Source organism: Coregonus clupeaformis, chromosome 37, assembly GCF_020615455.1.
Source record: "Coregonus clupeaformis isolate EN_2021a chromosome 37, ASM2061545v1, whole genome shotgun sequence".
Lineage (NCBI taxonomy): Eukaryota > Metazoa > Chordata > Actinopteri > Salmoniformes > Salmonidae > Coregonus > Coregonus clupeaformis.
In genome coordinates this window covers 33,665,867-33,686,695 of record NC_059228.1, presented here as the reverse complement: position 1 = coordinate 33,686,695, position 20,829 = coordinate 33,665,867, and the positions used below count along the sequence as shown (strand labels likewise).

The 20,829-nt window shown below is 44.1% G+C and overlaps 1 protein-coding gene and 1 long non-coding RNA gene across 2 annotated transcripts in view; one reads left to right on the top strand and one right to left on the bottom strand.

Moving 5' to 3' along the window:
* LOC121536585 (amine oxidase [flavin-containing]) overlaps positions 1-15,982 on the bottom strand; it is a 69,603-nt gene extending 53,621 nt beyond the window's left edge. Inside the window, exon 1 of the mRNA XM_041843985.2 lies at positions 15,563-15,982. Coding sequence (XP_041699919.1) covers positions 15,563-15,614 — 52 coding nt within the window. The 5' untranslated portion in view covers positions 15,615-15,982. The remainder of the gene's footprint in view (positions 1-15,562) is intronic.
* LOC121536589 overlaps positions 10,799-20,829 on the top strand; it is a 71,246-nt gene continuing 61,215 nt past the window's right edge. The window contains exon 1 of the long non-coding RNA XR_005994883.2: positions 10,799-11,027. This is a non-coding gene — a long non-coding RNA (uncharacterized LOC121536589). The remainder of the gene's footprint in view (positions 11,028-20,829) is intronic.

The window sequence follows — 20,829 nt, the reverse complement described above, 5'->3', positions numbered from 1 at the left end:
TAATTCATGACGTTGGGGACAGGGAGCTGTTAGCTGTAGTTCAAGCCCTTAAGGTGTGGAGGCATTGGCTTGAGGGGGCTCAACACCCTTTCCTCATTTTGACTGACCATCGGAACCTGGAGTACATCCGGCAGCGAGGAGACTGAACCCTCGCCAGGCTCGATGGAGTATGTTTCTCACCAGGTTCGTATTTAAAATCACGTACATCCCTGGGTCCCAGAATGGTAAGGCAGATGCGCTGTCCCGGGCGGTATGACACGGAGGAGAGGTCCGTTGAGCCCACTCCCATACTACCGGAGTCTTTCCTTGTGGCACCGGGTGGTGTGGGAGGTCGATGCCGAAATCGAGCGAAGCGTTGCGCACGACCCCAGCCCTCCACAGTGTCCTGAGGGTCGGAGGTACGTTCCGCTCGAGATTCGGGATCGACTCATTTACTGGGCTCACACGTCACCCTCCTCTGGACATCCGGGTATCGACCGACAGTGCATTGCCTTAGCACTAAATACTGGTGGCCCACTTTGGCTAGGGATGTGAGGGTTTATGTCTCCTCCTGCTCGGTGTGCGCCCAGTGTAAGGCGCCCCGACATCTGCCCAGGGGTAAGTTACAGCCCCTACCCGTTCCACAACGACCATGGTCCCACCTCTCGGTGGATTTTGTAACAGACCTTCCCCCTCTCTCAGGGGAATACCACCATCCTGGTCGTTGTGGACCGGTTCTCTAAGGCCTGTCGTCTTCTCCCTATGTCGGGTCTTCCTACTGCCCTACAGACTGCTGAGGCCCTATTTACCCACGTCTTCCGGCATTACGGGGTCCCCGAGGATATAGTGTCTGATCGAGGCCCCCAGTTTACCTCCCGGGTGTGGAGAGCGTTTATGGAGCGTTTGGGGGTCTCGGTTAGCCTTACCTCGGGGTACCACCCGAGAGTAACGGGCAGGTAGAACGTGTCAACCAGGATGTGGGTAGGTTTCTGAGGTTGTATTGCCAGGACCGGCCTGAGGAGTGGGCGCGTTACATTCCCTGGGCCGAGATGGCCCAGAATTCTCTCCGCCACTCCTCTACCAACCTAACCCCTTTCCAATGTGTATTAGGTTACCAGCCGGTTCTGGCACCGTGGCAGCAGAGCCAGATCGAGGCCCCCTGCGGTGGATGATTGGATGAGGCGCTCGGAAGAGACGTGGAACGCTGCCCACGTCCACCTGCAGCGGGCAGTCCGTCGTCACAAGGCGAGCGCCGATCTCCACCGCAGTGAGGGGCCGGTGTACGCACCCGGAGATCGAGTCTGGCTCTCTACCAGAAACCTATCCCTCCGCCTGCCCTGCCGGAAGCTGGGTCGGCGGTTTGTGGGGCCCTTTAAAGTCCTGAGAAGATTGAACGAGGTGTGTTATAAGTTACATCTACCTGTTGAATATAAGAATATTAACCCCTCGTTCCATGTGTCTCTTCTCAGGCCGGTGGTAGCTGGTCCACTCCAGGACAATGAGATAGGAGAGACTCCTCCGCCCCATTGGACATCGAGGGGGCTCCGGCGTACACCGTTCGGTCCATCTTGGACTCCAGACGCCGGATGGGGGTCTCCAGTATCTCGTGGAGTGGGAGGGGTACGGCCCGGAGGAGCGGTGCTGGGTGCCGCGGAGGGACATCCTAGACCCATCTCTCCTGTCGGAGTTCCACCGGGACCATCCCGCGCGCCCTGCTCCGCGTCCTCCTGGTCATCCCCGAGGCCGGGGTCGGCGCACGGCTGGAGCCGCGCGTCAAGGGGGGGTACTGTCACGGTTTCGCCGAGGCTGCTCCTCCTCCTGGTTCGGGCAGGCTTCGGCGGTCGTCGGCCCCGAGTACTAGCTGCCACCGATCTATGTTTCATGTTCGTTTGGTTTGGTCTTAATGTTGTACACCTGTGTCTAGTTAGTCCTCGTTAGTGTTCTATTTAGTTCTCGTTGTGTGTGTCTGTGTTTGTGTGTGATTGCGCTTCTGTTTCGTGTTTGGAGCTACATTTTCCCTCCAGTGTTTTTGAGAGGGTTGTTTGCACATGTTTGTGCGTCATTTGTTTTGTCGCCTGTGTGCGTCGTGCATTTTGCCTTCGGGCTTATTGTGCTTCTGTTGTATATATATAATATATATTGCACTAAAGCCTTTGGACTGAGCCTCTGCGTCCTGCGCATGATTCCTACACCACACCCACCTTCAGCACGCCATGACAACGCCTAGGTAAGCCTACATGAAACACAGCCCTTATTTTAAGTGTTTCTAAAATCCCTCAGCCACCCTCATTTATATTACCTTTCTGTTGGCCCAATTACAATACAACACACACACACACACACACACACACACAGAGAGAGAGAGCGAGCGAGAGAGAGAGACACACAGACATACAGACAGAAGCCTGGGATAACCCCCTCTGTCTCTCCAGCTGAGCAAACAAGGAAAAAGCAATCAAGTCACTTTCATCATTAGATATCTTGGTAGTGTGTGTTTGTTTATATTTACCTGCTACAGATAAATCAGACTATAGATGTCTCTCTCACCCTGGACACAATGGCAGCCATGGGTTTGAATACTTGATGTTTGAAATACTGTATGTTTGTTCATCTGACTGAATGGGAGGAATACATTTTTCTCTAGTCTGTAGCTGATTGTTGCTGGGAGACTAAAGCTTCTGGTCCATGAAAACTGTCCTCCCTAAACGTGCCGTTACACTCAGCTCACCTCCTTCTCCCACCCTCTCAATTCAATTTCAATTCAATTTCAATTTCAATTCAATTTCAATTTAAGGGCTTTATTGGCATGGGAAACGTGTGTTAACATTGCCAAAGCAAGTGAAGTAGATAGTAAACAAAAGTGAAATAAACAATAAATATTAACAGTAAACATTACACTCAGAAGTTTCAAAAGAATAAAGACATTTCAAATGTCATATTATGCATATATACAGTGTTGTAACAATGTGCAAATAGTTAAAGTACAAATGGGAAAATAAATAAACATAAATATGGGTTGTATTTACAATGGTGTTTGTTCTTCACTGGTTGCACTTTTCTTGTGGCAACAGGTCACACATCTTGCTGCTGTGATTGCACACTGTGGTATTTCACCCAATAGATATGTGAGTTTATCAACATTGGGTTTGTTTTCGAATTCTTTGTGGGTCTGAGTAATCTGAGGAAAAATATGTGTCTCTAATATGGTCATACATTTGGCAGGAGGTTAGGAAGTGCATCTCAGTTTCCACCTCATTTTGTGGGCAGTGTGTACATAGCCGGTCTTCTCTTGAGAGCCAGGTCTGCCTATGGCGGTCTTTCTCAATAGCAAGGCTATGCTCACTGAGTCTGTACATAGTCAAAGCTTTCATTAAGTTTGGGTCAGTCACAGTGATCAGGTATTCTGCCACTGTGTACTCTCTGTTTAGGGCCAAATAGCATTCTAGTTTGCTCATTTTTTTTAGTTGTTGATTCTTTCCAATTTGTCAAGTAATTCTCTTTTTGTTTTCTCATGATTAGGTTGGGTCTAATTGTGTTGCTGTCCTGGGGCTCTGTGGGGTCTGTTTGTGTTTGTGAACAGAGCCCCAGGACCAGCTTGCTTAGGGGACTCTTCTCCAGGTTAATCTCTCTGTAGGTGATGGCTTTGTTATGGAAGGTTTGGGAATCGCTTCCTTTTAGGTGGTTGTAGAATTTAACAGATATTCTCTGGATTTTGATAATTAGCGGGTATCGGCCTAATACCACTCTGCATGCATTATTTGGTGTTTTACGTTGTACATGGAGAATATTTTTGCAGAATTCTGCATGCAGTCTCTCTCTCTCTCTCTCTCTCTCTCTCTCTCGCTCTCTCTCTCTCTCTCTCTCTCTCTCTCTCTCGTAACACTGGTAGCCATGGATGGAATTAAAGCGTTTTGGGCACTAGCCATCAGAGTGTCTGTGTGTGTGTCTGTGTGTGTGCTGGAGGGGTTGTTTTCCCTGGCTCTTTTCCAGATTCCTATATACCAGCGCTCTTAAGCAAGACCGACAAGGAATCAAGACACACACACACACACACACACACACACACTCACGTACACACAGACACACACAAAATGGATGCATGCACAAACACACTTACACACGCAGACACGCACTACAGTGGCTTGCAAAAATATTCACCCCCCTTGGCATTTTTCCTATTATGTTGCCTTACAACCTGGAATTCAAATTGATTTTTGGGGGGTTTGTATCATTTGATTTACACAACATGCCTACCACTTTGAAGATGCAAAATATTTTTTATTGTGAAACAAACAAGAAATAAGACAAAAAAAACTGAAAACTTGAGCGTGAATAACTATTCACCCCCCCAAAGTCAATACTTTGTAGAGCCACCTTTTGCAGCAATTACAGCAGCAACTCTCTTGGGCTATGTCTCTATAAGCTTGGCACATCTAGCCACTGGGAGATTTGCCCATTCTTCAAGGCAAAACTGCTCCAGCTCCTTCAAGTTGGATGGGTTCCTCTGGTGTACAGCAATCTTTAAGTCATACCACAGATTCTCAATTGGATTGAGGTCTGGGCTTTGACTAGGCCATTCCAAGACATTGAAATGTTTCCCCTTAAACCACTCAAGTGTTGCTTTAACAGTATGCTTAGGGTCATTGTCCTGCTTGAAGGTGAACCTCCGTTCCAGTCTCAAATCTCTGGAAGACTGAAACAGATTTCCCTCAAGAATTTCCCTGTATTTAGCACCATCCATCATTCCTTCAATTCTGACCAGTTTCCCAGTTTCCCAGTTTCCCAGTCCCTGCCGATGAAAAACATCCCCACAGCATGATGCTGCCACCACCATGCTTCACTGTGGGGATGGTGTTCTCGGGGTGATGAGAGGTGTTGGGTTTGCGCCAGACATAGCGTTTTCCTTGATGGCCAAAAAGCTCAAATTTAATCTCATCTGACCAGAGTACCTTCTTCCATATGTTTGGGGAGTCTCCCACATGCCTTTTGACGAACACCAAACGTGTTTGCTTATTTTTTTCTTTAAGCAATGGCTTTTTTCTGGCCACTCTTCCGTAAAGCCCAGCTCTGTGAATGTACGGCTTAAAGTGGTCCTATGGACAGATACTCCAATCTCCGCTGTGGAGCTTTGCAGCTCCTTCAGGGTTATCTTTGGTCTCTTTGTTGCCTCTCTGATTAATGCCCTCCTTGCCTGGTCCGTGAGTTTTGGTGGGCGGCCCTCTCTTGGCAGGTTTGTTGTGGTGCCATATTCTTTCAATTTTTTAATAATGGATTTAATGGTGCTCCGTGGGATGTTCAAAGTTTCAGATATTTTTTTATAACCCAACCCTGATATGTACTTCTCCACAACTTTGTCCCTGACCTGTTTGGAGAGCTCCTTGGTCTTCATGGTGCCGTTTGCTTGGTGGTGCCCCTTGCTTAGTGGTGTTGCAGACTCTGGGTCCTTTCAGAACAGGTGTATATGTACTGAGATCATGTGACAGATCATGTGACACTTAGATTGCAAACAGGTGGACTTTATTTACCTAATTATGTGACTTCTGAAGGTAATTGGTTGCACCAGATCTTATTTAGAGGCTTCATAGCAAAGGGGGTGAATACATATGCACGCACCACTTTTCCATTATTTATTTTTTAGAATTTTATGAAACAAGTATATATATTTTTTTTTACTTCACCAATTTGGACTATTTTGTGTATGTCCATTACATGAAATTCAAATAAAAATAAATTTAAATTACAGGTTGTAATGCAACAAAATAGGATAAATTCCAAGGGGGATGAATACTTTGGCAAGGCACTGTTCCTCTCCCCAACCTTCATCGCTCTAGGCCCTGAAGCCCCAGAACATTTTGTGCCAAATCCTTTATTATAAACAGTACCGCGTTACAATACAGATAACCCTAGCCCATTTGACCTCTTATCTGTTGTTCCACAGCACACTGATCCCAGGGCTCTCTGCCTACACTAACATCAATACAAAAGGAAAACTGGAGGCCTTTGGAAACATCTACTGAGTGTTGACCCAGGATTTCAATTGAGCGTGACGCAATTACATACCTACTTAACTTTAACACCAACATTACACGGAAAGGTTCGGCAGAAATGGAATCCAGCTGCTTTCTATAAACCTCTGGCCCTTAGTCAATGGCCCAGTCAAAGCTAGCCAGGTACTGAAGCCTTTACTGGGACCGTTTGGAGTCCTTGGCCTGTATAAAGCATAAAGAGTAGGAGTGCTGATCTAGGAACAGTTTTGTCTTTTAGATTATAATTTCTAAGATGACATGGACAAGGAGGACCTGATCCTAGATCAAAACTCCTACTTTGAGATGATAGCCTGACCTATAACAGTCAGTTGTCAAGAGTTATTAACTTATTTGCTTATAGTAGAAAGTGGTTTCCATTCAGTGGATTACCCTTCCTCTCTCTCCCTTTTCTTTACCTCTCTCTTCCCCCTCTCGCCTTTTCCTTTCCTCCAACTTTTCAAACTAAGTTCTTCATTCTTCAAACACTTCTCCCCATTTTCCCTTCTTCTCTCCCCATTCTCTCTGTCTATCTGTCTCTCTGTCTCTCTCTCTCTCTCTGTCTCTCTCTCTCTCCCCATCCTCCACTGTCTCTCTCTCTTTCTCTGTCTCTGTCTCTTTCTCTGTCTGTCTGTCTCTCTCTCTCTCTCTCTGTCTCTGTCTGTCTCTCTCTCTCTCTCTCTCGCTCTCTCTGTCTCTCTCTGTCTCTCTCTCCCCATCCTCCACCGTCTCTCTCTCTTTCTCTCTCTCCCCATCCTCCACTGTCTCTCTCTCTTTCTCTGTCTCTGTCTCTCTCTGTATCTCTCTCTCTCTCTCCCCGTCCTCCACCCCCTCTCTCTCTCTCTCTCAATTCAATTAAATTTAAGGGCTTTGTTGGGAAACATATGTTAACATTGCCAAAGCAAGTGAAGTAGATAGTAAACAAAAGTGAAATAAAAAATAAATATTAACAATAAACATTACACTCAGAAGTTCCAAAAGAATAAAGACATTTCAATTGTCATATTATGTATATATACAGTGTTGTAACAATGTGCAAATAGTTAAAGTACAAATGGGAAAATAAATAAACATACATTTGGGTTGTATTTACAATGGTGTTTGTTCTTCACTGGTTGCCCCTTTCTTGAGGCAACAGGTCACAAATATTGCTGCTGTGATGGCACACTGTGGTATTTCACCCAGTAGATAAGGGAGTTTATCAAAATTGGGTTTGTTTTCGAATTCTTTGTGGATCTCTGTAAACTGAGGGAAATATGTGTCTCTAATATGGTCATACATTTGGCAGGAGGTTAGGAAGTGCAGCTCAGTTTCCTCCTCATTTTGTGGGCAGTGTGCACATAGACTTTCTTCTCTTGAGAGCCAGGTCTGCCTACGGCGGCCTTTCTCAATAGCAAGGCTATGCTCACTGAGTCTGTACATAGTCAAAGCTTTCCTTAAGTTTGGGTCAGTCACAGTGGTCAGATATTCTGCCACTGTGTACTCTCTGTTTAGGGCCAAATAGCATTCTAGTTTGCTCTGTTTTTTTGTTTGTTCTTTCCAATGTGTCAAGTAATTATCTTTTTGTTTTCTCATGATTTGGTTGGGTCTAGTTGTGTTGTTGTTGTTGTTGTCCTGGGGCTGTGTGGGGTCTGTTTGTGTTTGTGAACAGAGCCCCAGGACAAGCTTACTTAGGGGACTCTTCTCCAAGTTCATCTCTCTGTAGGTGATGGCTTTGTTATGGAAGGTTTGGGAATCGCTTCCTTTTAAGTGGTTATAGAATTTAACGGTTCTTTTCTGGATTTTGATAATTAGCGGGTATTGGCCTAATTCTGCTCTGCATGCATTATTTGGTGTTTTACGTTGTACACGGAGGATGTTTTTTGCAGAATTCTGCATGCAGAGTCTCAATTTGGTGTTTGTCCCATTTTGTGAATTCTTGGTTGGTGAGCGGACCCCAGACCTCACAACCATAAAGGGCAATGGGTTCTATAACTGATTCAAGTATTTTTAGCCAGATCCTAATTGGTATGTCAAATTTTATGTTCCTTTTGATGGCATAGAAGGCCCTTCTTGCCTTGTCTCTCAGATCGTTCACAGCTTTGTGGAAGTTACCTGTGGCGCTGATGTTTAGGCCGAGGTATGTATAGTTTTTTGTGTGCTCTAGGGCAACGGTGTCTAGATGGAATTTGTATTTGTGGTCCTGGCAACTGGACCTTTTTGGAACACCATTATTTTTGTCTTACTGAGATTTACTGTCAGGGCCCAGGTCTGACAGAATCTGTCGCAGAAGATCTAGGTGCTGCTGTAGGCCCTCCTTGGTTGGTGACAGAAGCACCAGATCATCAGCAAACAGAAGACATTTGACTTCAGATTCTAGTAGGGTGAGGCCGGGTGCTGCAGACTGTTCTAGTGCCCTCGCCAATTCGTTGATATATATGTTGAAGAGAGTGGGGCTGAAACTGCATCCCTGTCTCACCCCACGGCCCTGTGGAAAGAAATGTGTGTTTTTTTGCCAATTTTAACCGCACACTTGTTGTTTGTGTACATGGATTTTATAATGTCGTATGTTTTTCCCCAAACCCCACTTTCCATCAATTTGTATAGTAGACCCTCATGCCAAATTGAGTCAAAAGCTTTTTGAAATCAACAAAGCATGAGAAGACTTTGCCTTTGTTTTGGTTTGTTTGTTTGTCAATTAGGTGTGCAGGGTGAATACGTGGTCTGTCGTACGGTAATTTGGTAAAAGCCAATTTGACATTTGCTCAGTACATTGTTTTCACTGAGGAAATGAACTAGTCTGCTGTTAATGATAATGCAGAGGATTTTCCCAAGGTTGCTGTTGACGCATATCCCACGGTAGTTATTGGGGTCAAATTTGTCTCCACTTTTGTGGATTGGGGTGATCAGTCCTTGGTTCCAAATATTGGGGAAGATGCCAGAGCTAAGGATGATGTTAAAGAGTTTAAGTATAGCTAATTGAAATTTGTGGTCTGTATATTTTATCATTTCATTGAGGATACCATCAACACCACAGGACTTTTTGGGTTGGAGGGTTTGTATTTTGTCCTGTAGTTCATTCAATGTAATTGGAAAATCCAGTGGGTTCTGGTAGTCTTTAATAGTTGTTTCTAAGATTTGCATTTGATCATGTATATTTTTTAGCTGTTTGTTCTCTGTTATAGGGCCAAAAAGATTGGAGAAGTGGTTTACCCATACATCTCTGTTTTGGATAGATAGCTCTTCGTGTTGTTGTTTGTTTAGTGTTTTCCAATTTTCCCAGAAGTGGTTAGAGTCTATGGATTCTTCAATTACATTGAGCTGATTTCTGACATGCTGTTCCTTCTTTTTCCGTAGTGTATTTCTGTATTGTTTTAGTGATTCACCATAGTGAATCTCTCTCTCTCTCTCTCTCTCTCTCTCTCTGTCTCTCTTTCCCCATCCTCCACCCTCTCTATCTCTCTCTCTCTGTCCCTCTCTCTGTCCCTCTATCTGTTCTCTCTCTGTCCCACTCTCTGTTCCACTCTCTGTCCCTCTCTCTGTCCCACTCTCTGTCCTTCTCTCTGTCCCTCTCTCTGTCCCTCTATCTGTTCTCTCTCTGTCCCACTCTCTGTTCTCTCTCTGTCCCACTCTCTGTCCCACTCTCTGTCCCTCTCTCTCTCTCTCTCTCTCTCTCTCTCTCTCTCTCTCTCTCTCTCTCTCTCTGTCCCTCTTTCTGTCCCTCTCCTGTGCCATTAGTTTAGTAACAGTAACAGTTCTCTAGGAAAGTGCTGCTGCTGTTGCTAGCTCCCCTAAGGACCAATGGTGGCTGGCAGATTTGCAGCCAGAAGAACACAGCTCTCCACAGCTCAGTACATATGGAGAAGCAGCACCTTCTATCTCCCTCCCTCCTATCTCTCTCTCCACTTCCTCCCTCACTCCATCCCTCTCTCCTATCTCTCTCTCCACTTCCTCCCTCACTCCATCCCTCTCTCCTATCTCTCTCTCCACTTCCTCCCTCAATCCATCCCTCTCTCCGATCTCTCTCTCCACCTCCTCCCTCCATCCCTCCCTCCCTCCTAACTCTCTCCACTTCCTCCCTCCATCCATCCCTCCCTCCTATCTCTCTCTCCACTTCCTCCCTCCATCCCTCTCTCCGATCTCTCTCTCTCCACTTCCTCCCTCCATCTCTTTCTCCTTTGATTAGAGACAGTGATTGTCACAAGTAGACCATCTAAAGGGCAACAGCTCAGATAAATAGAGCAATTTAAACCTTGTCCTAGTGTGACTGTAGAAGAGAGAGAGAGAGAGAGAGAGAGAGAGAGAGAGAGAGAGAGAGAGAGAGAGAGAGAGAGAGAGAGAGAGAGAGAGAGAGAGAGAGAGAGAGAGAGAGAGAGAGAGAGAGAGAGAGAGAGAGAGAGAGAGAGAGAGAGAGAGAGAGAGAGAGAGAGAGAGAGAGAGAGAGAGAGAGAGAGAGAGAGAGAGGAGCAAAGATTGACACACACTATTCATATGTAAACCTGCAGTAACATCAACTTGCATGCCTATCACATGCTTTTATAAACACAAAGGAGTAATTGAGAAATATTTATTTCTCCCATAAATACACAACGTCTTTGGGAAGACTCACAGGAGTGAGGAAACCTGGCTTCATCCTCAGAACTCAAAATCTGTTCTGGAACTCTCTCTATGGAATTCTTATCTCATTCATAAATCATAGTCATTCACAGACAGGCCAAAATACATCTGTGAAACAACATTCAACAGCTGAAACTGATAAATTAGCCTGTAATATGGCACATTGATTATACCGGAACTGAAACAACAGTATGTGGTTCACTAACAGGAACCGACTGACCTATCGACCGACCAACAAACAGACAAGACAGTCAGACAGGCAGACAGGCAGACAGGCAGCGAGCCATGTGAGAGCTTTCATCCAGTACAATTACAAGAGGAGCCATTCAGTACTTCAGTACCAATATTTATGCAGGATAAGCGCTAAGCAAGAACATTCTGGTTAGAGACTTATAGGAGTGCCAGAAAGACAGCATGGAATAGGATAAGGTAAGATTGTATTGGAGAACAATTGCATGCAAATGCACCTCCGCTCCCGTACAGAAATAGAAGATCATTCTAGTTCTATGCATGCCCTATCTTCATCAACCAGCTCTTAGTGATCTGCAGCAGTGGGGATGACTGAACGTGTGTGGTATTCAAAAGCGATCAGGAGACAACATTTCTCTGTTGAGAATATGATGTGTTATGTCAAAACGTCTCCCGATCGTCGAGCCTCGAACAGGATCATGGCTAATTTCACCACTGTGCTGACAATTTAGGATTTATATTTATATTGTATTGTATTGTATTGTATTGTATTGTATTGTATTCTTATTCTATACTGGATCTGGACTGTACTCAACTGGACTGAGCTCTAGCCAGAAGTTATGAAATCAGGACGTGGGACTTTGGACGAGTCCAACCCTTATCAGTCAGAGCAGGCTGAGGAAGTGTTATACAGACCCTGATGATGGTCACATGACCAAAACGCGCCCGTTTGAGCACATTAATCAAATATCACCAGGATTTTGTATGGATAGATAGAGAAAATCAGAAAGGGGGCAAATACTTTTTTCGTGGCACTGTACGTAAAAAAATTATGCACGCATGACTGTAAGTTGATTTGGATAAAAAAGTCTGCTAAATGGCATATGTTATATAATTATTGTTCTGTCTCCAGGAAAGAAAATAGTTAACTTACTATTTATTACCTCACTACTCTTCGAAAACTATAGAAATAGAATGCGTTCAACCATCACAGAATGACGACTTGAATGGGAATGTCCGTTCTATAAATTATATTTCTACGTCTAAAACACCCACTGAGTGACATTAGGAAACACCTGAGGCTGTACGATCAGAGTCAAAGCTGACATGTTCCCCAACAGATTAACGATTTGCAACTAAATGATTCCCTGTGCCAAAAACAAATACTGTCTGGAGTTCAGACATGGTTAGAGACATTGATTTAGCCATAGTATATAGACATTCAGTATTTCTATGAACATAAGCATTATTTTACCACCCTGTTTTCATAATAATAACAATAATAATGTATTCAACTTTTATAGCGCTATTCATTACATAAAGAATCTCAAAGTGCTTTGAAGCAACAAAAATACTTGCAATTTAGACAAAACAACATCACAACCACATGAGCTGGATAGTCATTAGAAAGTGAATGGCTTGAGTGGTCAATGACAATAACATTTGACATGCTCTAATCCAACATATTTCATATGGGAGGAGATATGCCCTCAAACTGCAGAAGCTGAGTCTGCATAGGCAGTCCAATTCTGACATATTCTTTTCCATTAATTGTTTTTTTTGACCAATCACATCAGATCATTCACGTCATATGCTTTTCAGAGCTGATCTGATTAGTCAAAAGACCAATTAGTGAGAAGAAAAAAAAATCTGAATTGGGCTGCCTGTCTAAACGCAGCCACAGAGAACTATACAGTGGGGAAAAAAAGTATTTAGTCAGCCACCAATTGTGCAAGTTCTCCCACTTAAAAAGATGAGAGACGCCTGTAATTTTCATCATAGGTACACATCAACTATGACAGACAAAATGAGGAAAAAAATTCAGGAAAATCACATTGTAGGATTTGTAATGAATTTATTAGCAAATTATGGTGGAAAATAAGTATTTGGTCAATAACAAAAGTTTCTCAATACTTTGTTATATACCCTTTGTTGGCAATGACACAGGTCAAACATTTTCTGTAAGTCTTCACAAGGTTTTCACACACTGTTGCTGGTATTTTGGCCCATTCCTCCATGCAGATCTCCTCTAGAGCAGTGATGTTTTGGGGCTGTCGCTGGGCAACATGGACTTTCAACTCCCTCCAAAGATTTTCTATGGGGTTGAGATCTGGAGACTGGCTAGGCCACTCCAGGACCTTGAAATGCTTCTTACGAAGCCACTCCTTCGTTTGCACGGGCGGTGTGCTTGGGATCATTGTCATGCTGAAAGACCCAGCCACGTTTCATCTTCAATGCCCTTGCTGATGGAAGGAGGTTTTCACTCAAAATCTCACGACACATGGCCCCATTCATTCTTTCCTTTACACGGATCAGTCGTCCTGGTCCCTTTGCAGAAAAACAGCCCCAAAGCATGATGTTTCCACCCCCATGCTTCACAGTAGGTATGGTGTTCTTTGGATGCAACTCAGCATTCTTTGTCCTCCAAACACGACGAGTTTAGTTTTTACCAAAAAAGTTATATTTTGGTTTCATCTGACCATATGACATTCTCCCAATCCTCTTCTGGATCATCCAAATGCACTCTAGCAAACTTCAGACGGGCCTGGACATGTACTGGCTTAAGCAGGGGGACACGTCTGGCACTGCAGGATTTGAGTCCCTGGCGGCGTAGTGTGTTACTGATGGTAGGCTTTGTTACTTTGGTCCCAGCTCTCTGCAGGTCATTCACTAGGTCCCCCGTGTGGTTCTGGGATTTTTGCTCACCGTTCTTGTGATCATTTTGACCACGGGGTGAGATCTTGTGTGGAGCCCCAGATCGAGGGAGATTATCACTGGTCTTGTATGTCTTCCATTTCCTAATAATTGCTCCCACAGTTGATTTCTTCAAACCAAGCTGCTTACCTATTGCAGATTCAGTCTTCCCAGCCTGGTGCAGGTCTACAATTTTGTTTCTGGTGTCCTTTGACAGCTCTTTGGTCTTGGCCATAGTGGAGTTTGGAGTGTGACTGTTTGAGGTTGTGGACAGGTGTCTTTTATACTGATAACAAGTTCAAACAGGTGCCATTAATACAGGTAACGAGTGGAGGACAGAGGAGCCTCTTAAAGAAGAAGTTACAGGTCTGTGAGAGCCAGAAATCTTGCTTGTTTGTAGGTGACCAAATACTTATTTTCCACCATAATTTGCAAATACCTATGATGAAAATTACAGGACTCTCTCATCTTTTTAAGTGGGAGAACTTGCACAATTGGTGGCTGACTAAATACTTTTTTTCCCCACTGTATGTCATGGGCCGGATCTGTACAGTAGCCTATTCTCACTATTTTACCAGACGCTTACACATTTTCTCAGGGAGCCTTGATTTCTTGTGAAAGTGTCCAGCTCTCTGACTCTACCCCCCATAAAGCCATTTGCACACTGACAAAAAAATGCCACACAACCCAGCTGTATGTAGCATGTGGGGTTAGTGGCATCACACAGTCAGACTTTCAAATCAGGACACAACTTTATGTTTCAGATGAGATTACATTTAATCAGCAACTGAAATGACATCCCAGGGAATGGCATATCAGGCAAACTGTGACTACTAGTTGTGTGAAATGCTGACATGACAAATACGATTTCCACCTGTTGCATAAAAAGGCTATTCCCCTCCTACCTCAAGTAGCCTACAAGATGGCAGTTTGCTTGAGGTGAGATCGGTAGAATAAGGTAAGGTGGGATTTTTTTGAAGTTTGTGTCTGTGATATGTAGAATTACAGCAACCCTAGTCGGCAAGATGAATGTCAGGCTATAGCCCAACTGGCGGCCCCTGGGTGATTTCATTTGGCCCCCCAAGTTTTATGAGCACATTTTCTTAATTGTTGGGACATAAAAGACTGTAAAAATACCAGCAAATCCAAGTGATTTTAATTTGGGAAATCTGTTCCAAAGTATTCTCACCCATAATAGAGAGATACTGTATATGTGATGGTATACAAATGTAAGCAAGGTTTTGAAATGATTCTGTTACACGTTTACATTTTAGCAGACGCTGTTATCCAGAGCGACTTACGGGAACAATTAGGGTTAAGTGCCTTGCTCAAGGGCACATCGACAGATTTTTTACCAAGTCGGCTCAGGTATTCTAACCAGCAACCTTCAGTTACTGGCCCAACTCTCTTAACCGCTATTCAAATATTATATATGTTTGGGCTTCTTGCAGTCAATTTGCCGTCAACAAATTATTTGTAATTATGTTCCAGCCCGCTGACCATCCTCTCAAGAAAAAATCGGACCGCAACTGAATCTAGTTGATGATCCCTAGCCTACTCAATGTTCATCATACCCTGTGCAATAATCAAAAAAATTGCACGTACAAAGATAAGACAGTTGTTATATTGTAAACAATATAGTTATAATAGAGCAATATTATAATATGATGGTCCAATATGTTGCATTTGAACACTCCTACTATAGGCGACATTTTATCAGGGGATGCAGCTTCACGGAGGACATAGTCTATGTGCAAAGCAAATGAACTGAAACTGCACAGTAAGTCCATAATACGCATAACGCCTATTCAATCATGAATCAAAACCAGAGCATGGTTATTGTAGGCTATATTGCCATTACAATAACAGCGCACATTTCGATTCTGACGTGTGGGCTACAATGTTGCAAATATGTCTATGCAACAGTTGGGTACTTACATAAAGCGCGGTGGCTGAGATTCGTGCAATATCACCCTGAGTTCCTTTCAATTCCCTGCCTCGCGTACTATTGTAATATTCCCGCTAGTCTATTTGCTAAATGCAGTAAGTTCTTTGGAAGCTTTCCTTTAAATTGCACGTACCTGATATTCCTCCTCCGATCACTATAACGTCGTATGTGTTCGGTGCTGTCATGGTGTTGTTTTGCCGCTCTCTCTCTCTCTCTCTTTCTCTCTGCCACTGTCACTGTCTATCTCTCGCTCTCTACCAGCGCTGCCTGCCGTTCGCTCGCCTCGCTCGGTGGTGCTAAACGCCAGGCGGACAGAGGATCCCATCTGTATTAAAAGGGGTGGAGACAGGCCCACTTTAGCCGACTCCGCCTACGGGTTGTAGCCAACTCCGCATGATTCTGTTGTGAGATGACAGGTGAGAGAGGCACAATAACTGCCCCTTGTCCTAGAAAGACACCTCTCCTTGCCTCCCATAAATCAATAGGCTACTTACTGTATGATATGATTTGGACATTGTACATGTAGATAGATAGACTATCTACCTGTACAGGCTTTTGTGGGCCCTAAACTGAAAATATTGTGTTTCTATGTCAAACGGTTTTGTTATATTTCAGTCTTCTGTGATGTACTGTATATAAAGTGTAATATTGCCATGCAAACTCAAAATGGAATACATTTCAACTCTCTGATATGGTACAGCTGTCTTCTTTATTTAAAGCCCATAACCATGTGTGTGAGGTGTATACTTTTGTTTCAAAGTAGATTTGTTTAAGTCTACCAAGAAACACTCTGTGTGACCCTGGTTTAGCCCACTGCAGTAAAAGTCTAATTCTGTGTAAGAAAAATATATGTATATTTTTCTGCACATCTAAGCATACCTCTTGAGCTGTCTGTATCCTCCTGACTTGTGGTTCTTAGTTTAAAGAAACGAAATATGTTTCTCTGCATCTCTGCATCTCTGCTCAAATCTGGGTAAAATATTGAAAGTAATGTGAGTCTTATTCAGTACATTTAGTTATTGCTTGCTTTTCTAAAGTCTACCAACCTTGCCAGCAGGCATGCCAGCTAAGATAGCTACTCTGACTTGATTGATAGCCTGAAATGGCTTCTTGCTAGGTAGTTATGAGGTTGGGAGATTGGTAACCTATCTGGGCTAGCTAAACACAACTTCCTCAAATTGCTGGGTGGCTAGTAGTATTACAGAGAAACAACAACAACAACAGGACAAATCTGAGGAGGCACATGACCCTGTGCCCTCTACGAGCATGACACCTCTGGGGTCCAAAACAACCTCCAACTAACTGAGCCTGTTCCTCTAGCCCTGGCCCTTCACTGACTCTAGATCACTGAGGTAATAACTTGAGGTGTCTGGGGACCTTGCCTTACCGCCATACTAATCTTTCATGGAGGATATCAATGAGAATGTTATGCGGTATAGAGCAGTGTAGTATATAGAGAGTGTGTAGATGGCGATATGTGTCCCTAGAGAGTGTCCAGAAGGGTGTAGCATATGATTCATAATGGGTATATTGTGGTTAATCCTATAATCCGCGTTAGATCCCATATGGGTTAAGCTAGTAAAGCTCCACACTAGTACATCTCTGTCCTCTCTCTCTAGGTCAGTGGGGTTGAGGGGGGTCGAGGGGGTTGAGCGTGTTGAGGGGGTGAGGGTCAAGGGGAACCTCCACTGGAAGTGTATGTAAACTTCTGACCCACTGGGAATGTGATGAAAGAAATAAAAGCTGAAATAAATCATTCTCTCTACTATTATTCTGACATTTCACATTCTTGAAATAAAGTGGTGATCCTAACTGACCTAAAACAGGGAATTTATATTAGGATTAAATGTCAGGAATTGTGAAAAACTGAGTTTAAATGTATTTGGCTAAGGTGTATGTAAACTTCCGACTTCAACTGTATATATTCTGAAATGGATTAAATAAAAAAATCCTCAACAATCTTCACGCAATACCCCATATTCACAAAGCGAAAATAGGTTGTTATACATTTTTGCAAAGTGTTTAAATAATAAAATGCAAAAATACCTTATTTATATAATTATTCAGACCCTTTGCTATGAACTCGAAATTGAGCTCAGGGGCATCCTGTTTCCATTGATCATCCTTGAGATGTTTCTACAACGTGACTGGAGTCCACTTGTGGTAAATTCAATTGATTGGACATGATTTGGAAAGGCACACATCTGTTTATATAAGTCCCACAGTTGACAGTGCATGTCAGAGCAAAAACCAAGCCATGAGGTCGAAGGAATTGTCCGTAGAGCTCCGAGATAGGATTGTGTCGAGGCACAGATCTGGGGAAAGGTACCCAAACATTTCTGCAGAATTGAAGGTCCCCAAGAACACAGCGGCCTCCATCATTCTTAAATGGAAGAAGTTTTGAACCACCAAGACTCCTCCTAGAGCTGTCCGCCCGGCCAAACTGAGCAATCGGGGGAGAAGGGCCTTGGTCAGGGAGGTAACCAAGAACCCGATGGTCACTCTGACAGAGCTCCAGAGTTCCTCTGTGGAGATGGGAGAACCTTCCAGATGGACAACCATCTCTGCAGCACTCCACCAATCAGGCCTTTATGGTAGAGTGGCCAGGCGGAAGCCACTCCTCAGTAAAAGGCACATGACAGCCCGCTTGGAGTTTGCCAAAAGGCAAATAAAGACTCTCAGACCATGAGAAACAATATCCTCTGGTCTGATGAAACCAAGATTGAACTCTTTGGCCTGAATGCCAAGCGTCACCTCTGGGGGAAACCTGGCACCATCCCTATGGTGAAACATGGTGGTGGCAGCGTCATGCTGTGGGGATGCTTTCACCGGCAGGGACTGGGAGACTAGTCAGGATCGAGGGAAAGATCAACGGAGCAAAGTACAGAGAGATCCTTGCTGAAAACCTGCTCCAGAGCGCTCAGGACCTCAGACTGGGGCAAAGGTTATCCTTCCAACAGGACAACGACCCTAAGCACACAGCCAAGACAATGCAGGAGTGGCTTTGGGACAAGTCTCTGAATGTCCTTGAGTGGCCAAGCCAGAGCCCGGTCTTGAACCTGATTTAACATCTCTGGAGAGACCTGAAAATAGCTGTGCAGCGACGCTCCCCATCCAATCTGATCTGCAGAGAAGAATGGGAGAAACTCCCCAAATAAAGATGTGCCTAGCTTGTAGCGCCATACCCAAGAAGACTTGAGGCTGTAATCACTGCCAAAGGTGCTTCAACAAAGTACTGAGTAAAGGGTCTGAATACTTATGTAAATGTCATATTTCAGTTCCCCCAAACTGCAGGCAATTACAGTGGCTTGTGAAAGCATTCACCCCCCTTGGCATTTTTCCTATTTTGTTGCCTTACAACCTGGAATGAAAATTTATTTTTTGGGGGGGTCTGTATCATTTGATTTACACAACATGCCTACCACTTTGAAGACGCAAAATATTTTTTTATGTGAAACAAACAAGAAGTAAGACAAAAAAACAGAAAACTTCAGCCTGCATAACTATTCACCCCCCCCAAAGTCAATACTTTGTAGAGCCACCTTCTGCAGCAATTACAGCTGCAAGTCTCTTGGGGTATGTCTCTATAAGCTTGGCACATCTAGCCACTGGGAGTTTTGCCCATTCTTCAAGGCAAACCTGCTCCAGCTCCTTCAAGTTGGATGGGTTCCGCTTGTGTACAGCAATCTTTAAGTCATACCACAGATTCTCAATTGGATTGAGGTCTGGGCTTTGACTAGGCCATTCCAAGACATTTAAATGTTTCCCCTTAAACCACTCGAGTGTTGCTTTAGCAGTTTGCTCAGGGTCATTGTCCTGCTGGAAGGTGAAATCTCTGGAAGACTGAAACAGGTTTCCCTCAGGAATGTCCCTGTATTTAGCGCCATCCATCATTCCTTCAATTCTGACCAGTTTCCCAGTCCCTGCCGATGAAAAACATCCCCACAGCATGATGCTGCCACCACCATGCTTCACTGTGGGGATGGTGTTCTCGGGGTGATGAGAGGTGTTGGGTTTGCACCAGACATAGCGTTTTCCTTGATGGCCAAAATGCTCAATTTTAGTCTCATCTGACCAGAGTACCTTCTTCCATATATTTGGGGAGTCTCCCACATGCCTTTTGGCGAACACCAAACGTGTTTGCTTATTTTTTTATTTAAGCAATGGCTTTTTTCCTGGCCACTCTTCCGTAAAGCCCAGCTCTGTGAGTGTACGGCTTAAAGTGGTCCTATGGACAGATGCTCTAATCTCCGCTATGGAGCTTTGCAGCTCCTTCAGAGTTATCTGCCCTCCTTGCCTGGTCTGTGAGTTTTGGTGGGTTTGTTGTGGTGCCATATTCTTTCAATTTTTTTATAATGGATTTAATGTTGCTCCGTGAGATGTTCAAAGTTTCAGATATTTTTTTATTACCCAACCCTGATCTGTACTTCTCCACAACTTTGTCCCTGACCTGTTTGGAGAGCTCCTTGGTCTTCAATGTGCCGCTTGTGTCACGGTTTCGGCCGAGGCTGCTCCTCCTCCTGGTTCGGGCAGGCTTCGGCGGTCGTCGTCCCCGGAGTACTAGCTGCCACCGATCTATGTTTCATGTTCGTTTGGTTTTGTCTTGATGTTGTACACCTGTGTCTTGTTAGTCCTCGTTAGTGTCCTATTTAGTTCTCGTTTGTTGTGTGTGTCTTTGTGTGTGATTGCGCTTCTGTTTCGTGTTGGAGCTACTATTTCCCTCCAGTGTTTTGGAGAGGTTATTTTGCACATGTTAGTGCGCCGTTTGTTTTGTCGCCTGTGTGCGCCGTGTATTCGCCTTCGGGCTTATTGTGCTTATGTCTTTTGTGAATATTGCACTAAAGCCTTTGGACTGAGCCTCTGCGTCCTGCGCCTGATTCATACACCACACCCACCTTCAGCACCCGTTGACAGCTTGCTTGGTGGTGCCCCTTGCTTAGTGGTGTTGCAGACTGTGGGGCCTTTCAGAACAGGTGTATATATACTGAGATCATGTGACACTTAGATTGCACACATGTGGACTTTATTTAACTAATTATGTGACTTCTGAATGTAATTGGTTGCACCAGATCTCATTTAGGGGCTTCATAGCAAAGGGGGTGAATACTTTTCCGTTATTTATTTTTTAGAATTGTTTGAAACAAGTTATTTTTTCATTTCACGTCACCAATTTGGACTATTTTGTGTATGTCCATTACATGAAATCCAAATAAAAGTCCATTTAAATTACAGGTGGTAATGCAACAAAATAGGAAAAACACCAAGGGGGATGAATACTTTTGCAAGGCACTGTATTCAGAGTAAAGTTTATTCAACAGGTGTGTGTATTCCAATGGTCCATCAGAGGGCGATGATATCACACAATACCTTTTACTCTGGAGGACAGGATTCAATAATAGT